The sequence below is a fragment of the Sporothrix brasiliensis genome, assembly GCF_000820605.1.
Source record: "Sporothrix brasiliensis 5110 chromosome Unknown Cont18, whole genome shotgun sequence".
Lineage (NCBI taxonomy): Eukaryota > Fungi > Ascomycota > Sordariomycetes > Ophiostomatales > Ophiostomataceae > Sporothrix > Sporothrix brasiliensis.
In genome coordinates this window covers 766,516-786,471 of record NW_024467137.1, presented here as the reverse complement: position 1 = coordinate 786,471, position 19,956 = coordinate 766,516, and the positions used below count along the sequence as shown (strand labels likewise).

General features: G+C 55.3%; 8 protein-coding genes across 8 annotated transcripts; 4 read left to right on the top strand and 4 right to left on the bottom strand.

The window, feature by feature from the left end:
• Window positions 1-370: 370 nt before the first annotated feature.
• Window positions 371-2,231, bottom strand: SPBR_01522 (uncharacterized protein; the record flags this gene model as incomplete). The annotated part of the gene is made up of 5 exons (XM_040759832.1): window positions 371-520; window positions 589-678; window positions 759-1,409; window positions 1,510-2,040; window positions 2,112-2,231. 5 exons carry the CDS (start codon window positions 2,229-2,231, stop codon window positions 371-373), a joined length of 1,542 nt encoding a protein of 513 aa, XP_040619225.1.
• A 1,109-nt stretch (window positions 2,232-3,340) lies between these two features.
• SPBR_01671 (uncharacterized protein) lies at window positions 3,341-4,805 on the top strand (the record flags this gene model as incomplete). The annotated part of the gene is made up of 4 exons (XM_040759981.1): window positions 3,341-3,378; window positions 3,469-4,310; window positions 4,431-4,690; window positions 4,725-4,805. The coding sequence occupies 4 exons, from the start codon at window positions 3,341-3,343 to the stop codon at window positions 4,803-4,805; spliced, it is 1,221 nt and encodes a 406-aa protein (XP_040619224.1).
• Window positions 4,806-5,493: 688 nt separating this feature from the next.
• On the top strand, window positions 5,494-6,764 carry SPBR_01760 (uncharacterized protein; the record flags this gene model as incomplete). The annotated part of the gene is made up of 2 exons (XM_040760070.1): window positions 5,494-5,754; window positions 5,805-6,764. The coding sequence occupies 2 exons, from the start codon at window positions 5,494-5,496 to the stop codon at window positions 6,762-6,764; spliced, it is 1,221 nt and encodes a 406-aa protein (XP_040619223.1).
• A 988-nt stretch (window positions 6,765-7,752) lies between these two features.
• Window positions 7,753-9,324, bottom strand: SPBR_01630 (uncharacterized protein; the record flags this gene model as incomplete). Its single annotated transcript, XM_040759940.1, has 1 exon — window positions 7,753-9,324. The coding sequence occupies one exon, from the start codon at window positions 9,322-9,324 to the stop codon at window positions 7,753-7,755; it is 1,572 nt and encodes a 523-aa protein (XP_040619222.1).
• Window positions 9,325-10,231: 907 nt separating this feature from the next.
• Window positions 10,232-12,193, top strand: SPBR_01482 (uncharacterized protein; the record flags this gene model as incomplete). Its single annotated transcript, XM_040759792.1, has 3 exons — window positions 10,232-10,984; window positions 11,061-11,726; window positions 11,792-12,193. 3 exons carry the CDS (start codon window positions 10,232-10,234, stop codon window positions 12,191-12,193), a joined length of 1,821 nt encoding a protein of 606 aa, XP_040619221.1.
• A 1,239-nt stretch (window positions 12,194-13,432) lies between these two features.
• Window positions 13,433-14,407, bottom strand: SPBR_01904 (uncharacterized protein; the record flags this gene model as incomplete). The annotated part of the gene is made up of 1 exon (XM_040760214.1): window positions 13,433-14,407. The coding sequence occupies one exon, from the start codon at window positions 14,405-14,407 to the stop codon at window positions 13,433-13,435; it is 975 nt and encodes a 324-aa protein (XP_040619220.1).
• Window positions 14,408-16,289: 1,882 nt separating this feature from the next.
• On the top strand, window positions 16,290-16,625 carry SPBR_02135 (uncharacterized protein; the record flags this gene model as incomplete). The annotated part of the gene is made up of 1 exon (XM_040760442.1): window positions 16,290-16,625. The coding sequence occupies one exon, from the start codon at window positions 16,290-16,292 to the stop codon at window positions 16,623-16,625; it is 336 nt and encodes a 111-aa protein (XP_040619219.1).
• Window positions 16,626-16,767: 142 nt separating this feature from the next.
• Window positions 16,768-19,724, bottom strand: SPBR_01294 (uncharacterized protein; the record flags this gene model as incomplete). The annotated part of the gene is made up of 3 exons (XM_040759605.1): window positions 16,768-18,110; window positions 18,187-18,547; window positions 18,618-19,724. 3 exons carry the CDS (start codon window positions 19,722-19,724, stop codon window positions 16,768-16,770), a joined length of 2,811 nt encoding a protein of 936 aa, XP_040619218.1.
• Between the last annotated feature and the right edge of the window lie 232 nt (window positions 19,725-19,956).

Sequence of the window (19,956 nt, the reverse complement as noted above, 5' to 3'; positions counted from 1 at the left end):
GGTGACAAATATACCACCTTGGTCGTGTTGTGTGGTTGATCGGCGCGTATAGTCTAAAGTGCGACGGCCAATGTTGAACGTACGATTTACAACGGGTCCGGAAGGAATATAACTTCAGTTGTCCATCCGCCCAAGCTCCTCTCATGCACATCTTTTCATCTCTCGTATCTATTCCAGCTGGAGATACGTAATTCTGCGTAACAGCAATCGCCTAGGAGCTACAGTAAAACAGACCTGGCGTTCACCAGCTCGTGGGTCAATTGATCACAGTACTGTCCAATTGTGTAACATTTAAAATGCTTCTGTCGTTCAAACGCTATTTACGAACCAGTTGATGCTGTGTAACCTACACCCCAAAGCTCAGCCTCTCTTAAACCGACGCCTTGTCCTCAGGGGACACCTCGGTCACATCGACTCCGTTCACCAGGCCAAAGATGTGGCACGCTTCCTCGATGGGAATGTTATGGGGCAGTGCCTTCTCCTTCTTGACGGGGTTGCCACCGGCAGCAAAGACAACATCCTGTTCGTCAGTAACTTGGCACAACACAATTTGGCTCCATGGTTATTCCAATGCGCAACGTGACTTACGAGCTCCTCCAAGCTCCTCTTTTTGGTTTCGACGAGGAAGAAATAGATGATGGGGACGAACAGGGCGTTGAGGATGGCAAAGATAATGTACTTTGTCAAGAACGAGGTTGTTAGTAAAACCGAAACGAAAAGAGAGCCGACCAAGGTACGGGCAGGTACAGCGGGCCTACCGTCTTCCAGCCAATGTTGGCAAAGGCCGGCGGAATGATCATGACGACCATGAAGCAAAACAGCCAGTTGCCGGCGCTGGCCAGGGCGTTGGCCTGGGCACGGCAGCGCAGGGGCGCAATCTCGGCGCTGTACAAGAACGGGCCGCCGACCCAGGCCAGCCCAAAGAAGGTGTTGAAGAGGAAGAGCAAGCCGGCTGCGGTCAGCTGGTTGGCCCGCACCGCCGTGCTCTGCAGGCCCGCAATGACGCAGAAGCAGACGGCCATGCCCGCGGCGGTGAACAGAAAGGCGCGGCGGCGGCCGAGGCCCTCGATCAGCAGGACGGACAGCAGGGAGCACAGCGCGTATTCCAAGCCGCCCATGGCCGAAATCATGTGGGCCAGGCCGGCGTCGAGGTCAAACGACTCCTGCAGGATCTTGTTGGCATACGTCGACACCAAGTTGACGCCGCTCAGCTGCTGCGCCGACTGGATAAAGACGCCAAGGGCCACGCGGTACAGCGTCCTGGACGGGCCGTTTTGCCACAGCTCACGGTACGCAAAGGGGGCCAGCTTCGCCTGTGCCTCGAAGGAGGCGACAATGTGTGCGCGCTCGTCCTGCACCGCCGGATCGTCCTCGCGCAGGCCGCGCAGCTTTGCAAGGTTGTACGTTGCCTATGCTGGGGGGGGGGGAGAAAAGAAGAAAGAGTCAGCTAGTCAGCTAGGTGGACAAGTCGTAGGATGCAGTTAGTCGGGTGTCACATTGCCAACGCACCTCGTCCAATTTGCCGTGCTTGATGAGCCACCGCGGCGACTCGGGGAGGAAGTTGATAAACACAAAGACAATGAGAGCCGGGACAAGCTGGATCCCGACGGGAATGCGCCACTGGGCCTGTCCACGCACGTAGTAGAAGCCCCACCCAATCAGCTGTCCACACGCGACGCCAAACGTCTGCAGACCGCCCTCGATCATGACCCAGCGGCCCCGGCTGTGCGGCTTGGCGCACTCCGCCTGCCACGACGGCACGGTGGCCACCTGCAGACCGAGGCCGATGCCGCTGACGACGCGGCCGGTCACCATCTGCGCCACGTGCCACGCCGACGTCTGGAGGGTGCCGCCGACGAGCATGAAGAGCATTCCAAACCACACCGTGCTCCGGCGTCCCAGACGGTCGCCCACGTCCAGGCAGGCCAGGGCGCCCACGAGCGCACCCAGCTCAAAGGCTGCAATCACGATGCCCTGTGTCAACGGCACGTTCATTTCAGGGAAGACGGACGTAAATGGCTCTTCGGTGATGACGCCGCCCTGGGAGATGGAAACGATGCGGGTCAGTATGTCTGTCCGTCGTGCGGGCAAAAGACAGGATGCGGTCTCACCATGACGCTCATGTCGTATCCAAACAGCCAAAAGGCACATGTGGCAATGAAAGCTACCGCCAGGTTGAGCTTCAGGCCGCTGAGACCCATGGTCGTAGTATACGGTGTCAGAGGCAGCATGTTGGCAAGTGTAGTAGATGGCAATGTTGCAAAGAGTGAGGTCGTGGCCACTGGAATTGCAGAATCAAAGTATGTCTGACGACCGGGTTGGCGATCTTATATAGACAATCTGACTGCCACCCATCCGGCCAGCGCGTAGTGAGACCAGTGTTTTCCTTGGACGCGACTTGGCGAACAATGTCCCAAAAACGAAACGACCGGGGATGCGCGTGGACGATTAGAAGGGCAGGGCTATTGATTTCTTCTTTGTCTTCTCTTCCGCCAGACCTGCTGCCAATGTTCACTCCAGATTTTTCTTCTCCGCGTTTTTCTTCTCTGGGGTTGAAATGTATCAACAAAGTGGTAGGGGAATTGTAGACGAACAACTTCCTTGCCCCTGCTCGGGTCTGACTTCCCTGCTTCGGGAATAGCTGCCATGTCCAGTGTGCCATCGACTTTCGGGTTGCTGTTTCCGCAACATCTCCACAAAGATGTATAAAATATTTCGTACATCTACAGGTTGGCATACCAGCGCTGCCGATCCTTGCTCTAAGTGGAGAAGGGGTCTAGTTCAGAAACCGGTCTGCCGGGCTCGTCGGGGTTTGCAAGCCCAGCCAGGAAGGCAGTCTGCTCCGAATCTGGAACTAGTTTCAAGCTTGAGCGGGGGACGTATTTCGTAGCAGCTCTCTTGTTTGGGGAAGGCAGCTGTCCCATTGAAGATTGTTGATTTAGAACAGTAAGAGAACTCGGTGGAGAAGTACGGAATGCGGAGTGCGTTCTTTGTTAAAGAACAAGGCCACCACGTTTTGGCATCTAGAACGCAAGAAAGCCACCCGGAAGGCAGTTTGCCCCGTTGGCAGATTGAGCAAATGTTGAGCATCAAGAGCTTCGAAGATACGCTTACCTTCCTTTCTGCTAGAGGGACAACAAGTATAAAATGATGGCCTCTACTTTTTCAAAGCCAAAACAAAAGGGGAACAACGCACAACACCAAGAGTTACCGGCCATTGCCAGGAAAGTCTTATTCGTGGCCAACTACTGCGAAAGCAGTAAAACCGAGTATTGCAAAAGCAGCCTCTCCAAAAGCAGCCTCTCCAAACCTGATACAGCAGCCGCCTACATTCTCCACGATGGGTTCTACTTCTGACAACCGCTGGGGAGGTCCTCTGTAGGTTGGCACTTTTCTTGAGCTCCTTTCTTTAACTCCTTCAAGTCCCACCCCCACCGAGGTAGCTGACCGCTGACGCTCTCTTGCCAGCTCCCTGAAAGTCATTGGCCATAACATGGGCACGTCCATGGACGGCGTGGACCTCGTCCACGTGCATTTCTTGCAGGCCGGGCCGGAAGCGCCCCTCCAGATGCAGCTGCTGCACTACGGCGAGTACGACATGCCGCCAGCCGTCAAGCAGCGCGTGTTGCGGCTGATCCGGGAGAACAAGACGACGCCGGCCGAGCTGGCCATTGTGAACGTGCAGCTCGGCGACGTGATTGCCGACGCCGCGGCGCGATTTGCAAAGGACCAAGGCTTCAGTCTCGCGAGCGACGTTGACCTCATTGGTGGACAGGGCCAGACCATCTGGCATCTGCCTCTGCCGGAGCTGGCCGCCGCCGAGGGCGTTGCCGACGCCGTCCGTGCGCACCTGGACATGGGCGAGCCGGCTGTGGTGGCCGCCAAGACGGGCGTCACCACGCTCGGCAACTTTCGCGTCTCCGACATGGCGCTGGGCCGGCAGGGCTGCCCCCTGTTTGCTGCGCTGGACTCGCTCCTGCTGGGCGGCCATCCGACGCTGAACCGCGCCGTGCAAAACATTGGCGGCATTGCCAACTTTTCGGTGCTGCCGCGCGGCGACGTCGAGGGCTGCTATGATTTCGATACGGGCCCTGGAAACGTCTTCATCGACGCCGCTGTACGCTACTTTACCAAGGGCGCGCAGGAATACGACCGGGACGGCGCAATGGGTGCGCGTGGCCGCGTCGACCAGGCGATTGTCGACCGCGTCTTGCAAGGGCCCTACTTTGTGCACGACATTCCCAAGACCACCGGCCGCGAGACATTTGGTGACCGCATGGCCGAGGACATATGTGATGAGATGATGAAGAGTAGGTCCTGTTTATATGTTGTTGACTTGAATTCTATTTCTTTGAGCTTGGGTTTTTTTTTCTTTTTCGTTTTGTCTTTTACGTTCCGTGTATCCGTGAAAAGGATCTGACAGTATACAGCCGGCGCCACCCCCGACGATTGCGTCGCAACCATTACCCGCATTACCGCCCAGGCACTGGCCGACGCCTACGAGCGTTGGGGCCCGGAAGGCGGTGTCGACGAGATCTACATGGGCGGCGGCGGGTCGTACAACCCCAGCATTGTCAACTATCTGCGTGAACGGCTGCCAAATACACGGATTGCACTCATCTCCGAGATCGGTATCCCGGTCGGCGCCAAAGAGGCGCTTGGATTCGCTCTGCTCACCCTCGAATGCGTTGTCGGCCGTCCCATGATTGTCCCGAAACGAACAGAGTCCGACAAGCCAGGAGTCGTTGGACAAATCCAGCCCGGGCGCAACGCTCATAGCATCCGACAACATGTGGCACAGGTAATGTATTGCGTCCTCCTCGCTTACAAAGAAATGCTCTGTTGTACTGACAGCCTAGTTCTGGGGTGACTACCCCGAAGACAAAATCAAATGCACGACGAAAATGACGGTCCTACCACCCAGCCCTTGTGTCATGGAGAAATGAGTCGACAAGGGAAAGAAGTATGTGCTCTGCTCGCTTTTATTTGTTAGAGTCACTTGCAGGTGAAGCACAAGCTGTCAGAAAGCCTAGGGATAATGGGTTTCTTAAGAGAGAGACAACCACGAATCAGCACAGACAAAACATAGGTTGTAGGTTGTGCTAAATCTAACCATTTTCGCCTCTCGAGAGGGATGGGCTTCCATTATTAGTTGTAGAAACACCGTTGATTCCCTGGTGAATTAACGGAGAAGGCACCTAGAAATAAGCGGCGTGGAGGCTGGTGGCCAAATAAGGGAGTGCGTACGAATGTAGTACTGTGATACTCCTGGCGAATGCCAAGTGAGAGGGTCTGCGGCTGCCTGACAGTTGGCAGAGGCCCTGGCGGCTGGCGGCGGCCAGGCGCGGGCCCTGTCGAATCCCCCGTACGGAGTACAACAACACGTCCACAACCACCACACTTTACACTTCGTCTATGTAATAAACTTCTTCATTCGTCGTCAATGCCTCTCACGATATACCTTTCCGTCTACATAAGCTAACATATGCTACAATGAAACCGACCGCGGACTCGATGACAACGGGGCGCCGCTGGCGCTTCGTCAAGCGATACCCGTGCATGAGCGACGAGTTGATGGACGCAAGCACGACGCCGCGGGCGATAATTCGAAATCTGATGGTGCCGCGCTTGCGCAAGTGTCCGTTTGACATTGACTCGGTCGACTGGCAACGCGCCCGGCTGCTTGGGGCTGGTGTTGACGGCTGTGTTTACCGAGTTCATTTTGGCGATCAGGGGCCGTTTGCTCTGAAACTGGTGCGTCTCTCCGCTTTCCGCCTCTTTCCTCCGTCACTGACGATAAACAGTTTTGGATCCCCGATACCATTGTCGAGTCTCCCGCGTACTCTGCTGTCCACCGCGAATGCCAGAATGCCGCCCTGCTTCAGTTGCTGCGCGTATCGATGGACTGCACCAAAACCGGACCTCCCTTGGTCCACCCAAACCCAATGGACTTTCTTACTGCGTCCGAAAATCTCTTCTCGTTTTCAGAGGAGTATCGGGACCTGAGGCAACTGCCCGCGGTCGCAAACAAGCCAAAGGATCCGAACGAGCCTGACCGAGTTCCCGTGATGAGCATGCCGCGCTTTGCCCAGTGCTATGGCTGGCTGCGCTGCAACGTGCACGAGCTTCTCGACAAAATGCCGCCCCGGATACGCAGGCGCGGCTTCAAAGCCCGCTACAACCATTTTCGCCACTTCGACTCGGAACGCACCGATTTTATCGGCATCGTGTACGAGTACATACGCAGTGACGACAGCGATATCAGCGACAACAACACCGACACAGAGGACGCAAAGGACGCAAAGGACACAAAGGACGCAAAGGACGGCATCAATGCTCAAGGGAAGCCGTGCCGGAAGGCGATGCCAGGAGAAGAGTCACCTGGCACTGTCGAACGTCGCTACAACACCAGGAGCCGCACGAGCCAGTCAAGGCTTGCGGCAACAAAAAAAGCAAAGGAGCAGGGGGAACACGGTACCGACACTGCGAAGACTAAACCGGCCGAAGAAGCTGCAACGGCCGCGACGGCCGCGACGGCCGCAAAAGAAGCAAAAGAAGCAAAGCACCGTGAACGGGTGTCGGCTGTCAACGATTTTCTCTGGCTAACCGGCTTCGATTTCTGTAGCCAACCACTGGCACACAACTGGAAGAACGGCGTGCTCGTGGACCACTCAGAGATTATCGGACCGTACTCGTCAGGCTGGGATCGAACCCCAATGGACACGAAACAGCGCGTAGACTGGCTGCTGACACCGTCGGAGTAAAGAAGGTGTCGGGCGGTGTAACCCAGAATGACCGAGATGACCGAAATGACTAGAATGAAACCAGCGTATCTTGTCATAATATCCAAGCTTGGATTGAATCTTTGTATGTCATTTTAGATTAACTTTATTTGATTTCCATACTGTAATCACTCGCTATAAGGATCCAGGATGTACAAGCCAAGATTAAAATAAAAGTAAAGAAAAAAGATCCAGCATCGCGAAAAAAACAAGCAATAAAGACAAGGGGGCACAAAAATAAAACCCAGCAATCAAAATCATAGGCTAGCTAGATATTTATATGACAGAATACCATGCCCTCTTGGGGCATGGAATCCAGTCGCTACCGATTGTCTGAAATAGAAACCTACACGAACGTATCTTTTGTACCATCATTGCATACAATCACCACGCCCCTCATACACGTTGACATTATTTCATGTCGGCATTGTTCAGCTTTCGTAGCGAGTAGTCCCAACAAGGTGCAGCTCAAATAAAATCCGCACAAGTTCTCTTGTCGGTGGCCCAGACATCACCGTCTTTTTGTGCGTTTGTCCGTGCTGCACGTGGAGGGGCCCTGCCTGCCGTTGCACCCACAGCGGATCTCGTTTCAAGAGGCATGAGAAGTCCGCATTCAGTCAAAGCCATCCATAAAGAAGGAATAATTATACCAAGTGCACAGAGTCCTTGCACCAAGCCAAAGCCAAAGCCAAAGCCAAGAGTAACCTGTCTAGCCTGCCGGTCTACACACGTCACTGGATTTTTCGATGGCCTTTACTGAGACGTTACCAAGTATGTGCACTCATTTCGACCGCGGGCCTCGTCTCTTATGCAGCCAATTGCCGAAGTGAGGGCGTCATCAAGCAGTCAGTCGAAAACTTTGGTTCAATGTCGTCGATTTAATTCCTGCTGCAACAAATATGTGACTATGAAAGCGAATATGAAGAATAAAACAAAGAAAGCAAGAGTGTCAAAACCGCCGCCCTTTATCTTACAAGCCCCCCTTTCGGCCCTTCTTTCCCTTCTTCCCTTTGTTTCCCTTGTTTCCCCTTTTGCCACCTGCCGCTCTCTTCTTTGTCGCTGTTTCTCCTGGCGGCACCGAATCTGCCACATCCCGTTTCCGCTTGCGTGTGCCGGGCGTGTCAGTCGTCACAGCTGCTGCCGCTGGCTCCTTTTCCCTAATACGGCTGCTCCGCCGCCGCAGCGCCCTTGGTGGTGGGCCAGTACCGGCGGGACCCGCAGCGGCGTTGTCGGCTGTCTGCCCGTCGGCTGTCTGCTCATCAGCAGTTGGTCCCTCGGCCATCTGCCCGTTGGCCTGTCTGCTGGCCTGGGTCCTGGCCTGCCGGCCGGCTATCCGACTTGTCCGCTTGCCCGCCGCTGTCAGTGGCTCGCCGATCTCGTCGTCGGCGTCATCGGCGTCCTCTGGGTCCTCTATGTCCTCGGTGGCTTGCACTGCGGGAGGAGGTGCAGCAAAACGGGGACCAAAGATATTCGGAAACCGTTCATCGGGTATAAAGACCAGCGGCTTTTGCTCCACCACCGCCTTCTCCTCCACAACGACCCGCCGACGTCGCCGACGAAGGCGTCCTCGGTTCGCCTGGGGCGGCGGGCGATTTGGCTTGCAATCCATCATGTAGTCGAACAAGTTGCGCTCGAGCTGAGCCATGTCGGCGTCGCCCATTTCGTCGGAGACGACCGACTGTAGCGACGCCTCGTGTTTCCATGTCATGCCGGGCAGGACGCCCCATTGGTCATTCCAGATGCCACGCTCCGACCACTGGGCTTTGACCGTCTGGTAGGCGGCTGTGTGGATGTCGACGGCCACGCGGGTGTCGTCCGGTCGCCCGGCTTGCTCTTGCTCTTGCTCTTGCTCTGGCTGTTGCTCGCTGTCGAAAAGTCGTTCGCCCTCGTACGCGACATGGCAGACGAATACGTGCAAGGGCCTGGTGCGGTCGTGCTCGTAGCGTCGCTCGGCCATACGCGCTCTCTGCCGCAATTCCGCCACCTCCTGTTCGTACCCGGTGCGCACCCGCGATGGCATCTTCTTGATGGCAAACAGGTTGCTCCTCGTCGCTTCTCTGTAGTAGACGTCTTCGTGGTCCTCGTCGTCCGTGTCTACATCGGTGAGCGGCTCGGGCGAGAGCGGCGTTTGGTGTCGCCAATGACCGTGCGGCTCGGCCTCCCAGTGAGGCTCCCATATGCCCCAGGCCTGCCACCGCGCCTTTACTGTCTCCCGGGCCACATTCGACGTGTCCCAGTAGAGGTGCACATCGTCTCCTGGCTCCATAAGTTTTCTGCGTTCTGCTTGGACCTCATGCCGAAACTGGTTGGTGGGCATCGACGCCCCCCACCCCCTCAAAATGCGCATAAACCAGTCACTGATTCGTTTGTGCTGTTCGTCCTCCTCGGGAGGTGACTCAGGGGGGAGTGTCGACGGGAGCGATTCGCGCTCCTGGTAGGGCGGCGGCGACTGGTCGAAGCGGGCGTCGCGTTCGCTGTCGAGGCGGTCTGGGTCATTGATGAGCGCACGAAGTGCCGCGTCGGCTCTGTGAAGGCCCAGCATGTTGAGCGAGTTGGCCGCGGCAGATTTCTTTGCGACTTTCGTTGCGTATTGTGAGGCGACGTATGCAATACTGTCGAGACATCGACCGAGAGAGGGGAGGAGGAAGTGAGAAAACGAGGGACGTATGCGGGCGGTGGGCGGTATCTGGGAACGAAGGGAATGCGAACAGCGACAGCTCAGATCCGCTGGTAAAGAAATAAAGAAAGGAGCGGCGAGCACGCGTGTCCGGAAACAGCCTAGCGTGTACCGGGAACCCCTGGGCCCAGGCGCGGGTGTTACGGGCTCTCCGCTTTGAAGCTTAGAGGCTTTTCGTCTTGTCTTTTCGAAGAAACTAAGATCTCATAGTTTGCTCACTACTAGAGTCAACAACTTTACACTTTTTCACAATGATTTCTTGGTCACGAACAGTGCACACCCATATTTTTATCCTAGCAGGGAGACCGCTTGACGCGTCGTGACCAGGGTATTTCTGTTTATAAATAGCTGCGTGCATCTGTAGCCGCTGAACCAGGAATATATTTAGGCATTAGTTCCACGTCGATTGGCCAGACCCGCTCCAAGTCCCACTCTGGAAACACTGTCACCGTGCATCTTCAGCCCGGCGGCTTCACTGTTTCATACAATCCATCGGACGCGCTGGAGTCTTTGTTGTTTGGCATGACTCCCAACATCCCTAAACGATTGGTTGTCACAGCTTCTTTGGCGACCTTTATTTTCGGGGGTGGAGAGAAAGGGGCTGCTGGTCAAGAAAGGCAGAATGGTCCAGAAATATGACACCACAAGACTGTTCCGTCGTGTCGTCGTCGGCATCGACCTCATTTATTATTTCCTGAAGCCAGCTTCCTGACATTTTCTGTTCTCTCTTCCTAACTTCATTTTCTCATTTGCCAAGTGCGCAACAGCAGTCATGCCTCAATCACTGGCCTTGTTCTTTTTGGAGCCGCTGAATGGTGCTGCTTTTGCGGTGGCCGAGGACGATTCAAACAAGCATCTTCTGTGGGAACCGAATGTCTTTGGAATCGGGCACGTTGCGTCCAAAACCGGGAATCCCACTGTTTTAGCCACCATCGGCCGCGATGGTGATATTTACATCCCAGACGGGAACATCTCGAGAGTGCATTGCTCGTTCGAGCTCGATGCCGACACCGGCATTGTCATGTTGTACGACAGATCCAACAGCCAGACCACCCAGACGGTGGGCAACGACGCCTTTCCGTTTGAATTCGGACGTCCTCGCAAGGTTGTTGTAATGCCAGACATGAATACGACCTTTGGCATCGGCGGCATACGGAGTGATAAGTACCAATTTTCCATCGTGTGGCCCGACGACACCGCGGCGCTTCAGCAACGAACATCGGCCATGCTACAGCCGAATCCGCGGCTTGCCCGGACACTGGACTTGCTCCGTGACACCGCCCTGCCCACAGGTATGCTGACCCGAATCCACACGCCTGGCGGTCCTTCGCCGGATACAATTCGCTTTCAGAAGATTGGCGAAAAGCTCGGCTCTGGTGCATTTGGTGAAGTTAGCAAGGCGGTCAATGTCGACACGGGGCAACTGCTGGCTGTCAAAACCATCAAGCAGGTGGGGAGACTTCAACACCCCCAGGAGTGGCGATATCTAAAACGAGAAATCCAGGCGCTCTCTTCGCTAAGTCATGTAAGTGCCTTCCTGCAGACCCACTCACTGTTCTTCGCTGTACACAGGCTGATTTTTGTCTCTTTTGTTTCTCCAGGAACACATCGTTGAGTTCTTGGGTTTCCAAGGCTCAGACCAACCGGACGCTCATATCTTCATGGCGCTAAAAACGGGTACCCTTCACAGTCTCGTCACACAAAGTCCTGCATCGTCTGGTGACGAACTGGCCACCACAACGCTGCACCACATGTTGAAGGCTCTCGACTATCTCGCCGTGAAGGGACTGATCCATCGGGACCTGAAACCAGAGAACATTCTCTACGATCCTACACCGGACGGGAAATACCATTTCTGCCTTGGCGATCTCGGCTTCTGCAACTCAGCACGTGTCGCTGTGACCCATGTGGGCACACAGGGATACATTGCACCAGAAATCATTTACGAAGAGCCGCAGACTCCCCAAGTGGACATCTGGTCATTGTTTGTGACCATTCTGTGGGTGTTGGACGTCGATGGCTTTCGTGGCATTGTCGATGGGAGTCGGCCAAGGCACGAGAGTATCCGGAAGACGGTTCTTCATATCGCGGCCACCAACTCGCTCGTTTCGTCCATCAGCGCCATGGGCCGGCGGGATCCCGACAAGAGGGCAACGGCAGCCCAGATGCTCGTCAAGTGCTTCAACGGTGACGGGCTCAGCACCAAACCCGGTCAGATTGGCCCAATTGCCCCACTCGTCGACACCGTCACCGTCCCAACAACGCCCGTCAAACCACCACCAGCGGGAAATGCACTGCCAACCCCCATCGCCACGGGATAAGAACTCCACAGACACCAGACCCGTTGTACCGCGCCCGTCCGGCCACGCCTGGCCGGTCGCCTCGTCTTCGGGCAACGGCGGCCGGTGGGATCCCTGCCACGACCACCACTACCACCACAGCTGCCACAGCCGCCACGAATGCTACCGGCGCCGCTCCGAACCGGGACTACTTTGCATTCCGTACCCGTGCTACCCTGCGTCGTGTCCGAGCTCCAGGAGCTGCCTCGCCGTGGCCGTATCCGCTGGCGAGGCCGCCGCGGCAGCCCAAGCACGCCGCCGCACCGCCAAATCGCGGCAATGACAAAACAATACACGCGTTTCAGCAACGAAACCCCGTCAAACAACCTGAGCCAAACGTGCCCCGGCCCTGTACAATGCCAGGAACGTTTGTGGAAGAGGACGGAACGCCGTGACGGCCCGAGACGAAATTGGCGACGGCCGGGACTTGTAGCTGAGAGCAGACTTGGGGGGACGAGTTTGATTCTGCACGTGGTATTTCTGGCGTTTTTCCTGTTTATTTTCATTTCATTTTTAGTTTATTATCTTTCCCGCCACGCATCACACCACGCAACAACAGATTCAATTTTTTTTAATAAGCATGGATTTAATCTGTTTTGGCAATACGTGTTCTGTCTTATTACGAGTAGATGCGTAGACCTGTTAACTGTATAATTATTCTTAGTACACGTTAAGTGACAACTACTATTACCTACAAGATGACGGTCGCTTGTTTGCCATGTGTATATGACGTGTTATTGGAACATGAAATGTACCCTTTTCTTTCTCCTGCGCTCATACATCGGCGAAACACGCGTTGCCTTTTCATTACTGCTCTTTGTCTGCCGCCGAAACCTCATTTCAGCATGCTGTCCTAACGAAAGTCAACTTTCCATTTCAACATCTTTATGTTTACACTTAATTAAAATAAGGCATGTACATGTACCTCTCGCCAACCGTTGTCGGCGTACTGTTTCCATGTGTTGTTCTAGGCCGTGCAGGATATCCCTGGCTGTAGTGAACATCTCACTGTGAAACCAATAAACCTAAAGCGGCGACATTCGTATTACCCTAATATTTCCCACACACTTTGTCTCTAAAACCTTAGCCAGACTATGTACTTTAAGTATTCCCCTGTTGCGTTGTCGTTTCCATGTGATGACTGTCTATCAACGACATTTAAATACGAGATAGGGAACTCCTGAACCCGAGATGAGAACAACGTGAAAAATAATTTGGGTTTTCTTTTCGTACCGGAACGATCCGATGATGTCTTTAATAAAGTAACAAGCTTCGCCGTTACTAACGGGGACAGTACAGACTGTTATGTGGTGGTTGCTCTGTAGATCGGGCCAGTCAACATAGACAGCGGTATAAATGTGTTATACGTTACGTCTACGCATTGTTAAGATTCTCTTTGTCGTTGTCCCTGTAGTACATTAACGTTAGGATATCGCTCCAACTACGGGTGGATTTTTAATAATAAAGAGGAACAAATGTAAACTAGGACTGACAATCAAGGTTGAGAACGAATTGGACTCCGTCTTGGGCGTTTAACTTTGGGCTTATTGTCAACGAAATGTTCTCCTGAAGATTATAGTAGGATATGAAATAAAATACCACTGTTTCCCAGCTATATGCCAGGCCGCAATTAACTACATTGCGTGGTATGCAGAGACAGCTATATAGTCCACAAGTTCATCCGGATATTCGCACGGGAAAATATCACTGGAGTAGGCTGGCCAGTCCCTCTCCATCGCGGCCCTTCTCTGAAAGAACTTGACATACTCCCAGTACTCCGGATACCACCCAGCATCCGCCCAATCGACGAGGCCAGTGATCTTCCCGTCCTTTACCATTATGTTCCTCGGTGCCAAGTCACAATGCGTCAAAACAACACGATGCTTCGGCATCTTTTCCAATCTGCCAGCCAGCGCCTTGACTATTGCCTGTGGCAGTTCCGGGTGGACGCTGGCTATGAGGTGATGGTTGAATTGCTCTTCACCGTAGCAGGCCGGTGCACGATATGACATATACATGCGGGCTTCGCGTATCATTTTGCCGTCACAGGAGCCAATGTATCCGTCAGCCGGCGGGGGAACGGCTCGCATTGCTTTGAGAATCTGCTGTAGCTGCTTGGCATACGATCGCTTCTCTTCGGTTGAGAGTTCTGTCCAGATAGCAGACAGTGTCTGGCCTTCGATGTAGCTCATGAAGATTTGGTTTCGTCCGTCGGGCGTGACGTTGGTGCCGTGGGAGCGAGGTGCTGGCAATCCTGCCTCCGAGGCCACGCGCAGGGCATCGGCCTCATGCAAGCCAATGGCACGGCTGGACTTTCTCACGATGTTGCCGGGGTGGAGAGTTATCAATTTGCCGTGAAACTCGTGGATTAAGGTCGCATCGTCTTCGACAACGTTGCCTTGTCTCAAAGTTTCGACATCTGGCGAGACGGGGCGCCCCATTTGAATTTTCTTTTCTCGGATTCTTTGTTTCAACTTCAACGTCGCTTCTCTGGCGGACCTGGACTCCTCTTTCGACACTGGCTTGTCTTCGAGGAGCTGGACGTGGGCTTCCGCCAAGTTGGCATCATAAGTTTCGTTGTCTGACATGGGCGATTCCGGGTCGTTCATGTTTGTAGAGCGTTCTCCCGTAGCGTCTAAGTGATTAAAGAAATATATAGCATAAAGGTAAAGATGCAGGGGACGTTGTTTGAGAAAGTGATTGCCCTGCCCCTCGTCCTTGCCCAGGATGCATGGCATGGGGGTGCCCTATTGGAGGTATTGCGGGGAAATGACTCAGCATCACGCGAGCCGCTGGAAACAGCCTTTTTTTATTTTTGGGCGAAATAGAAACATCATTCCCATACGCCATGATTATCACAGGGCAAAGCGTGGCTGGCCATGGAGAAAGCCCTCCCAAAATAACTTCACTGTATCGTTTGGCTCCTGGCGCCGAACCATATCACGCAACTTTTCACAGTACTAGGTCATTCTTTCACGCACCCACGATATGAGAATGCGTCTAGCAACATGTCGGGAGCCGTGTCCACGTTTACTGATGCTTCCTGTGGTTATAGTAAGGGCTATGACCTGCAGGATTGCTGGCGAAAAGGCGTGTTAGAGCGCAGGATGGATGCCGAGATGGCGACAAAAACGACTTATTTCTTTGTTTGCTCTTTCGACTGCCCAGTCATTATTACCAAGGATCACGATGGCCAGTGAACCACATAGAACGTCGCATTAATGATGTTCAGATTGGTCGAGCAACAGCTGCCGGTTCGGACCTAACGCGACAAGGCAGAGTCCCGCGAACACACATCGGCGTTCCACCGGCGCTAGCCGAACACAGCTATATCGCCGGCTTATTATTATATTTGATGCCCGGAATGCTTCGCTGTATATCTGCACAGACAATGAGCATCTCCGGTGTTGTACTCCGGGTGATGAGCTCTCGTTAACAGACGCTCTAGCTCATTGTGTTCATTGTATGTGACCGTGTGTTTGCCGCATGTTTCCGTGTTTCCTAGAGTTTTGTTTCTAGAAAGGAGTTCTGAACTGCAAATCCAGGCGACATACAACGAGAAGAACAAACCAGGCAAACGCCTGTAGAGCACGTTCGAGCGGACAGTGGAGTGCGCACAGTCGTCCTGTGCGATTATGGGCCACCCACTAGGAGGTGCCGTCCATAGAAGGCATAACGTACCGCCACATGTAGCTTTCAAGGTCCTACGATGGCACGGAGCCTCGTGATGTGACCCAAGTTGTCTCACGAACACCGAGCATTTCCTGTCCTAACCTCCCTTCCCCTCTTCCTTCCCGCTATCATTTCCCGCTTGGCATCACCGAGGCGATTTCCTTCTTGACCACAAATTGTCATATGATTTCACATGTTGTCTGTGGTTAAAACAATGCTGCAAGAGCCCTCCATGATGCGACGAAATGCATGCCAACGCAGTATCTAATAAGTGGTTTGTGGACAAGTATGTGTCGCCGCTCATAGTAGAAAAAATAATACACAAGACTATAGAATGCGTTATCCATACTCGGGGACGTCCAGCAAGGGACTGAATAAACCCCTCTCATATTGTAACAGCAGCAGTTGCATTACCCCAGGTTGCATTCCCCACACCTGATGCAGTCGAGTCATGACCGCGAGTCGTACCTCAATGCGGTGATTGCCAATCAACGGGCAGCAAGTCCCCTTTCACATGGAAAGTGTGGTCATTGCCGAGCAGCAGACGCGGTGGTTAGATGTATTGACCACTGGCCGGCATTGAAAGAAATTGGCCAACGAGCGTCGCATATCAGAAAAAGGCTATATAAATATGGCCTCAACGTCTCGTGGACACAGGAAAGGAAACGATAGACATTCCTCAACAATTCCAACACTCCAACATTCCAAAACCAAAAGGCAAGCTCAAACACTTGGTCTTTGTATGTACCAACTACTGTAACTACTGACACTGCACCCACAGAACACCAAGCAAAAAACATTACCAGTCCAGCAGGTACAATGCTCTACACGCTCTCGTTCGTCGCTCTTCTCGCCGTGGCCCAGGCCCAGGTGACACCGCCGCCTTGCAGCCCCTGCACGGCAGCCATTGCTGCGGTCCCGTCGTGTGCGTCTGGCTGCATTCTGTCGGCCGCCGTGACCAATGCCGGCTGCACCGACGGCGGCTACGCGTGCCAGTGCGCGCAGTCGGCTGCCATTCAGAATGCCGCACTTGGCTGCGTCGTGGCGGACTGCGGCCTCGCCACGGGCCTGCAGGTTCTCAGCGCCGTGTCCACGGTCTGCAGCTGCGTGACGACCAGTGGCTGTGCCGCCGCCGCCGCCGCCGCGACTGCTTGAATGGCGAGACAATGACGCTTGCAATGCTGCTCGAAGCATGGGGCGTTTTGGAACAAAACCAGTGGCAGCACCGGAGTGCACATGTACATAGTTGCCGTTCAACCTCAGTCTGTTTGGGTTCATATATACACATTGCAGTCTCTTAGTCAACCAACCAGACTTGCGACGCGGAGACGTCATCGCAGACAATCCTATGGGAAAAGCGCATCGGAATCTCTGCCCAGAGCACGTCTTCCATATTGGGCCCGCGCGAGTCCCACACAGCGTCCACAAAGGCCGGATCCGACGTCCACTTTGCTGCCATAGCTGCCTTCATAACCTCTTGTACTGTTTCCAAAGCCCGTCGACCTTGGTTCCAGTCTGTGGCATTGGCCATGTCGTCTAGAAATTGCGTCGTAGCGTCGCTGTTGGCAACTTGCAGGGCAAGCTCTTTAAGACCATCTGCAACAACAGCATGGGCAGGGCTCGCCCACTCGAGGATGACCATCCGTTCGCGCCGTGCTCGTAGGGTGTGTCGCGTCCCATACTTTTCTTCGTCGGTGCGCGTCCCGCTCTGCTGGTCCCATGCATGTTCCAATTGGACCATGAGAGTGGGATGCGCATGTCCCTCGTGCAAGTGTACATCACACAGCAGTGCTTGTCGACCGCCGTCGATGAGGCGACACAGTCGGTTGTCGGCCTTGGCGTCGTACAGGCGCCGCTCTTCTGCCGACCATGTCCGGGCCATCTCCATGCGGTACACGTCCATAAGACGGAGCCACCGACCCGACGCTTCGTGCTTCACATATATAAAGTCCTCGCGGGAGCCTGCCACGCATTCCCAGGGGTGAAGAGGCAAGTCCGGCAGCAAGGGAACCGATCTTAGCATGTAGCCTCCCATTTGAACACGGAGACCCCATGGTGTTGGTGTGCCGGTGTCAGAAGTGCTCGTCGTCGTATTGTCAGATACGGTGTCGCCCGACCGCCAGTCGCGGAACCGCATAATGCGGTGATGGACGTCCATGACGGGGCCATTGGCGGCGTGGCTGGCTCCCAGTAGACTGCGAGGCGCCCACCGCCAGCCGGGTATGTCGAGTGTCTCGTCCGACGAGAACAGTACGCGTGCAGGTACCGAGCCACCGAGTTTCTCAGCGACGAGCGCCCAAACACGGGCCATGCGGTCCTGCACATGGGATGCGGCCATGACGTACGTCTGGTCGAGGGACAGCAGTGTCGCGATGCACAGGGGCTCGTCTGCCGGGTTGGACACGGTGCGGAAGTGGAGGGCCCGCTGCAGGTTGACGAGGCTCAGTGTCGAGGCGCTTTCTTGGTCGTCGATGGACCGGAACCAGCCGCGGAGGTGCACATGCTCGGTGGACATGTCTTGCCAGATCCGCATGTACCGGGCGTCCGCCAGGCCCTTTGCGTACAGTTTCGCCAGCGCGTCTGCTGGGGCAACGGCATGGTCGGCGAACTGAAAGTACAAAGACTGGGCCAGGGCGCCCTCTGTACAAAGTCAGACAAACGTACGTGTCACCGCACAGAATCACAAAGCACAGGGGCGGGACGGGCCACAGCTCACCCTGCAGAGTCCACAAACGCCGCATCCAGGCGGACGAGCTGAATATACGAAGCAGAATCTCTTCCGGCAACAGGTCGTCGGCAGAATATTGCATGAGCGACGCATCGAGGACAAGGACGTGTGTGGCGTTGCGGTAGACATCGGGGATGCGCTGCAGCGCGAGCTTCTTTCCGCCTGGCTGTATGGGACAGAGCAGGGTGTCGATCCAGACACGGTAGGTGGGCCCAGATGCATTGTCTGGCACTGCCTCGTTCGCGGAAGACGTTGCCGTCTGCAGTTGTGACACAAGCGTTGCTACTTTTGCAATCTGGCATGCCGGGAGAGCATTTGCGGTTGGGTTGCCCATGCCATGGGCCCAAACCTGCGCGAGACGGTCACGATCAGCCGGTGCAACAATAAGACAGGATGGCCGACCCTCCCTCTGGACGTACGTGTGATATGGCAACATACGGCATGCCTTCCGCGTACGGCTCCACCACAGCCGCCGCCGCGCTCTCGCCGTCGGCACCTGGATGTTTTTGCATGTGCAATACGGGATACACGGCCGTCTCCTGCAGGACACGCAACACGGCCGCGGCGTCAACGAACTGCAGTCGGCAGGCACATTCACTCTGTGCGTGGGACGGCCGGTAGGTAGACGCGTCAATTTGAAAGGCGACACAGCCGTCTTTGGAGCACGAGCTGTGGTCGCGCGCAGGCCCGCGCGTGCGCATATGGCTCAGGTAGTGCCGCGTGCCCAGGCCCTGGTGGGTCGAGCGGATCCTTTCGACGTCGCTGATGCACCATCCGCGCGCGAGCATGTGCTGTTCCAGCGTGCTGTGCGGTTCCAGGTAGCGATCGGCCCAGGCAAAGCTAAAGCTCACGCCGGCGCGAGGGATTCGTTGCAGGGCGCAGGCCGTGGCAAAGCCGGTGGAGAGAAGCTCGCCCAGGGCAGCAATGGACGTCTTGAGAGCCGGGTCAAACGCCGCGTGGATGGCGCCGTGGAGCAGAGAGCAGCTAAAGGTCAGGCACCGGTGGAGATGCTGGACACGCTGCTCGATGTTGGGGCCGGCAAGACGCAGCCGGGCAACGATCCGAAGCGGCGCGTCCTTGGCCAGCAGCATCGGCGCACCTGTGAGGTAATTTGACCTTGTGCCACTCTCGTCGGTGGCGTCTTGGACGTAATCCTTGTAGAGGGCCGCAATCTCCGTTTGTGCGGTGTCCGCGTCGACGAGACGTTCTCCGCTGCCGTCTTCGTTGAGGCCAAAGAACTCCGCCAAGAGACCAAAGAAGAGCCACGTCTGCAAGAAGGCCTCCTGCTCGGCCTGTGGTGTCTGCCAGACCGGCTCGGTAAACTCATCCTCGCCACGCAGGTCGACATCGCTGGTGGACGCGGACGTGGGCGTTGTATACTGTCGGAGCCGCGCCGGGATGGTTCGCATGCGGCCTTGGCGCCTCGCATACGTGAAGAAAGCGCCGCCATCCCACTGCTCTGTGCACACGTACCGTGCTCGTTGTCGTGACAGAGTAGCATCGGGGGGGACGAGAAGCAAGTCCATGGCGGTCGCCGTGTGGTTGTTTTTGCTGTGGCTCAGTCTCGCCAAGTCGATGAGGCGAGGCCTTCTCCAACCCAAGACCACCAAATGACCCCGCAAAGTCAACTGGCGGTGCGCGTCAGCGTCCTCCGAGCAGGTGTGAACTCCACACGAATCCACTTCTCGGCAGTGCCCGATATCGACAGGCTAAAACATGCGTTTGTTTCTGATTGTTTCCATCGTCTTCTCGTCTCGC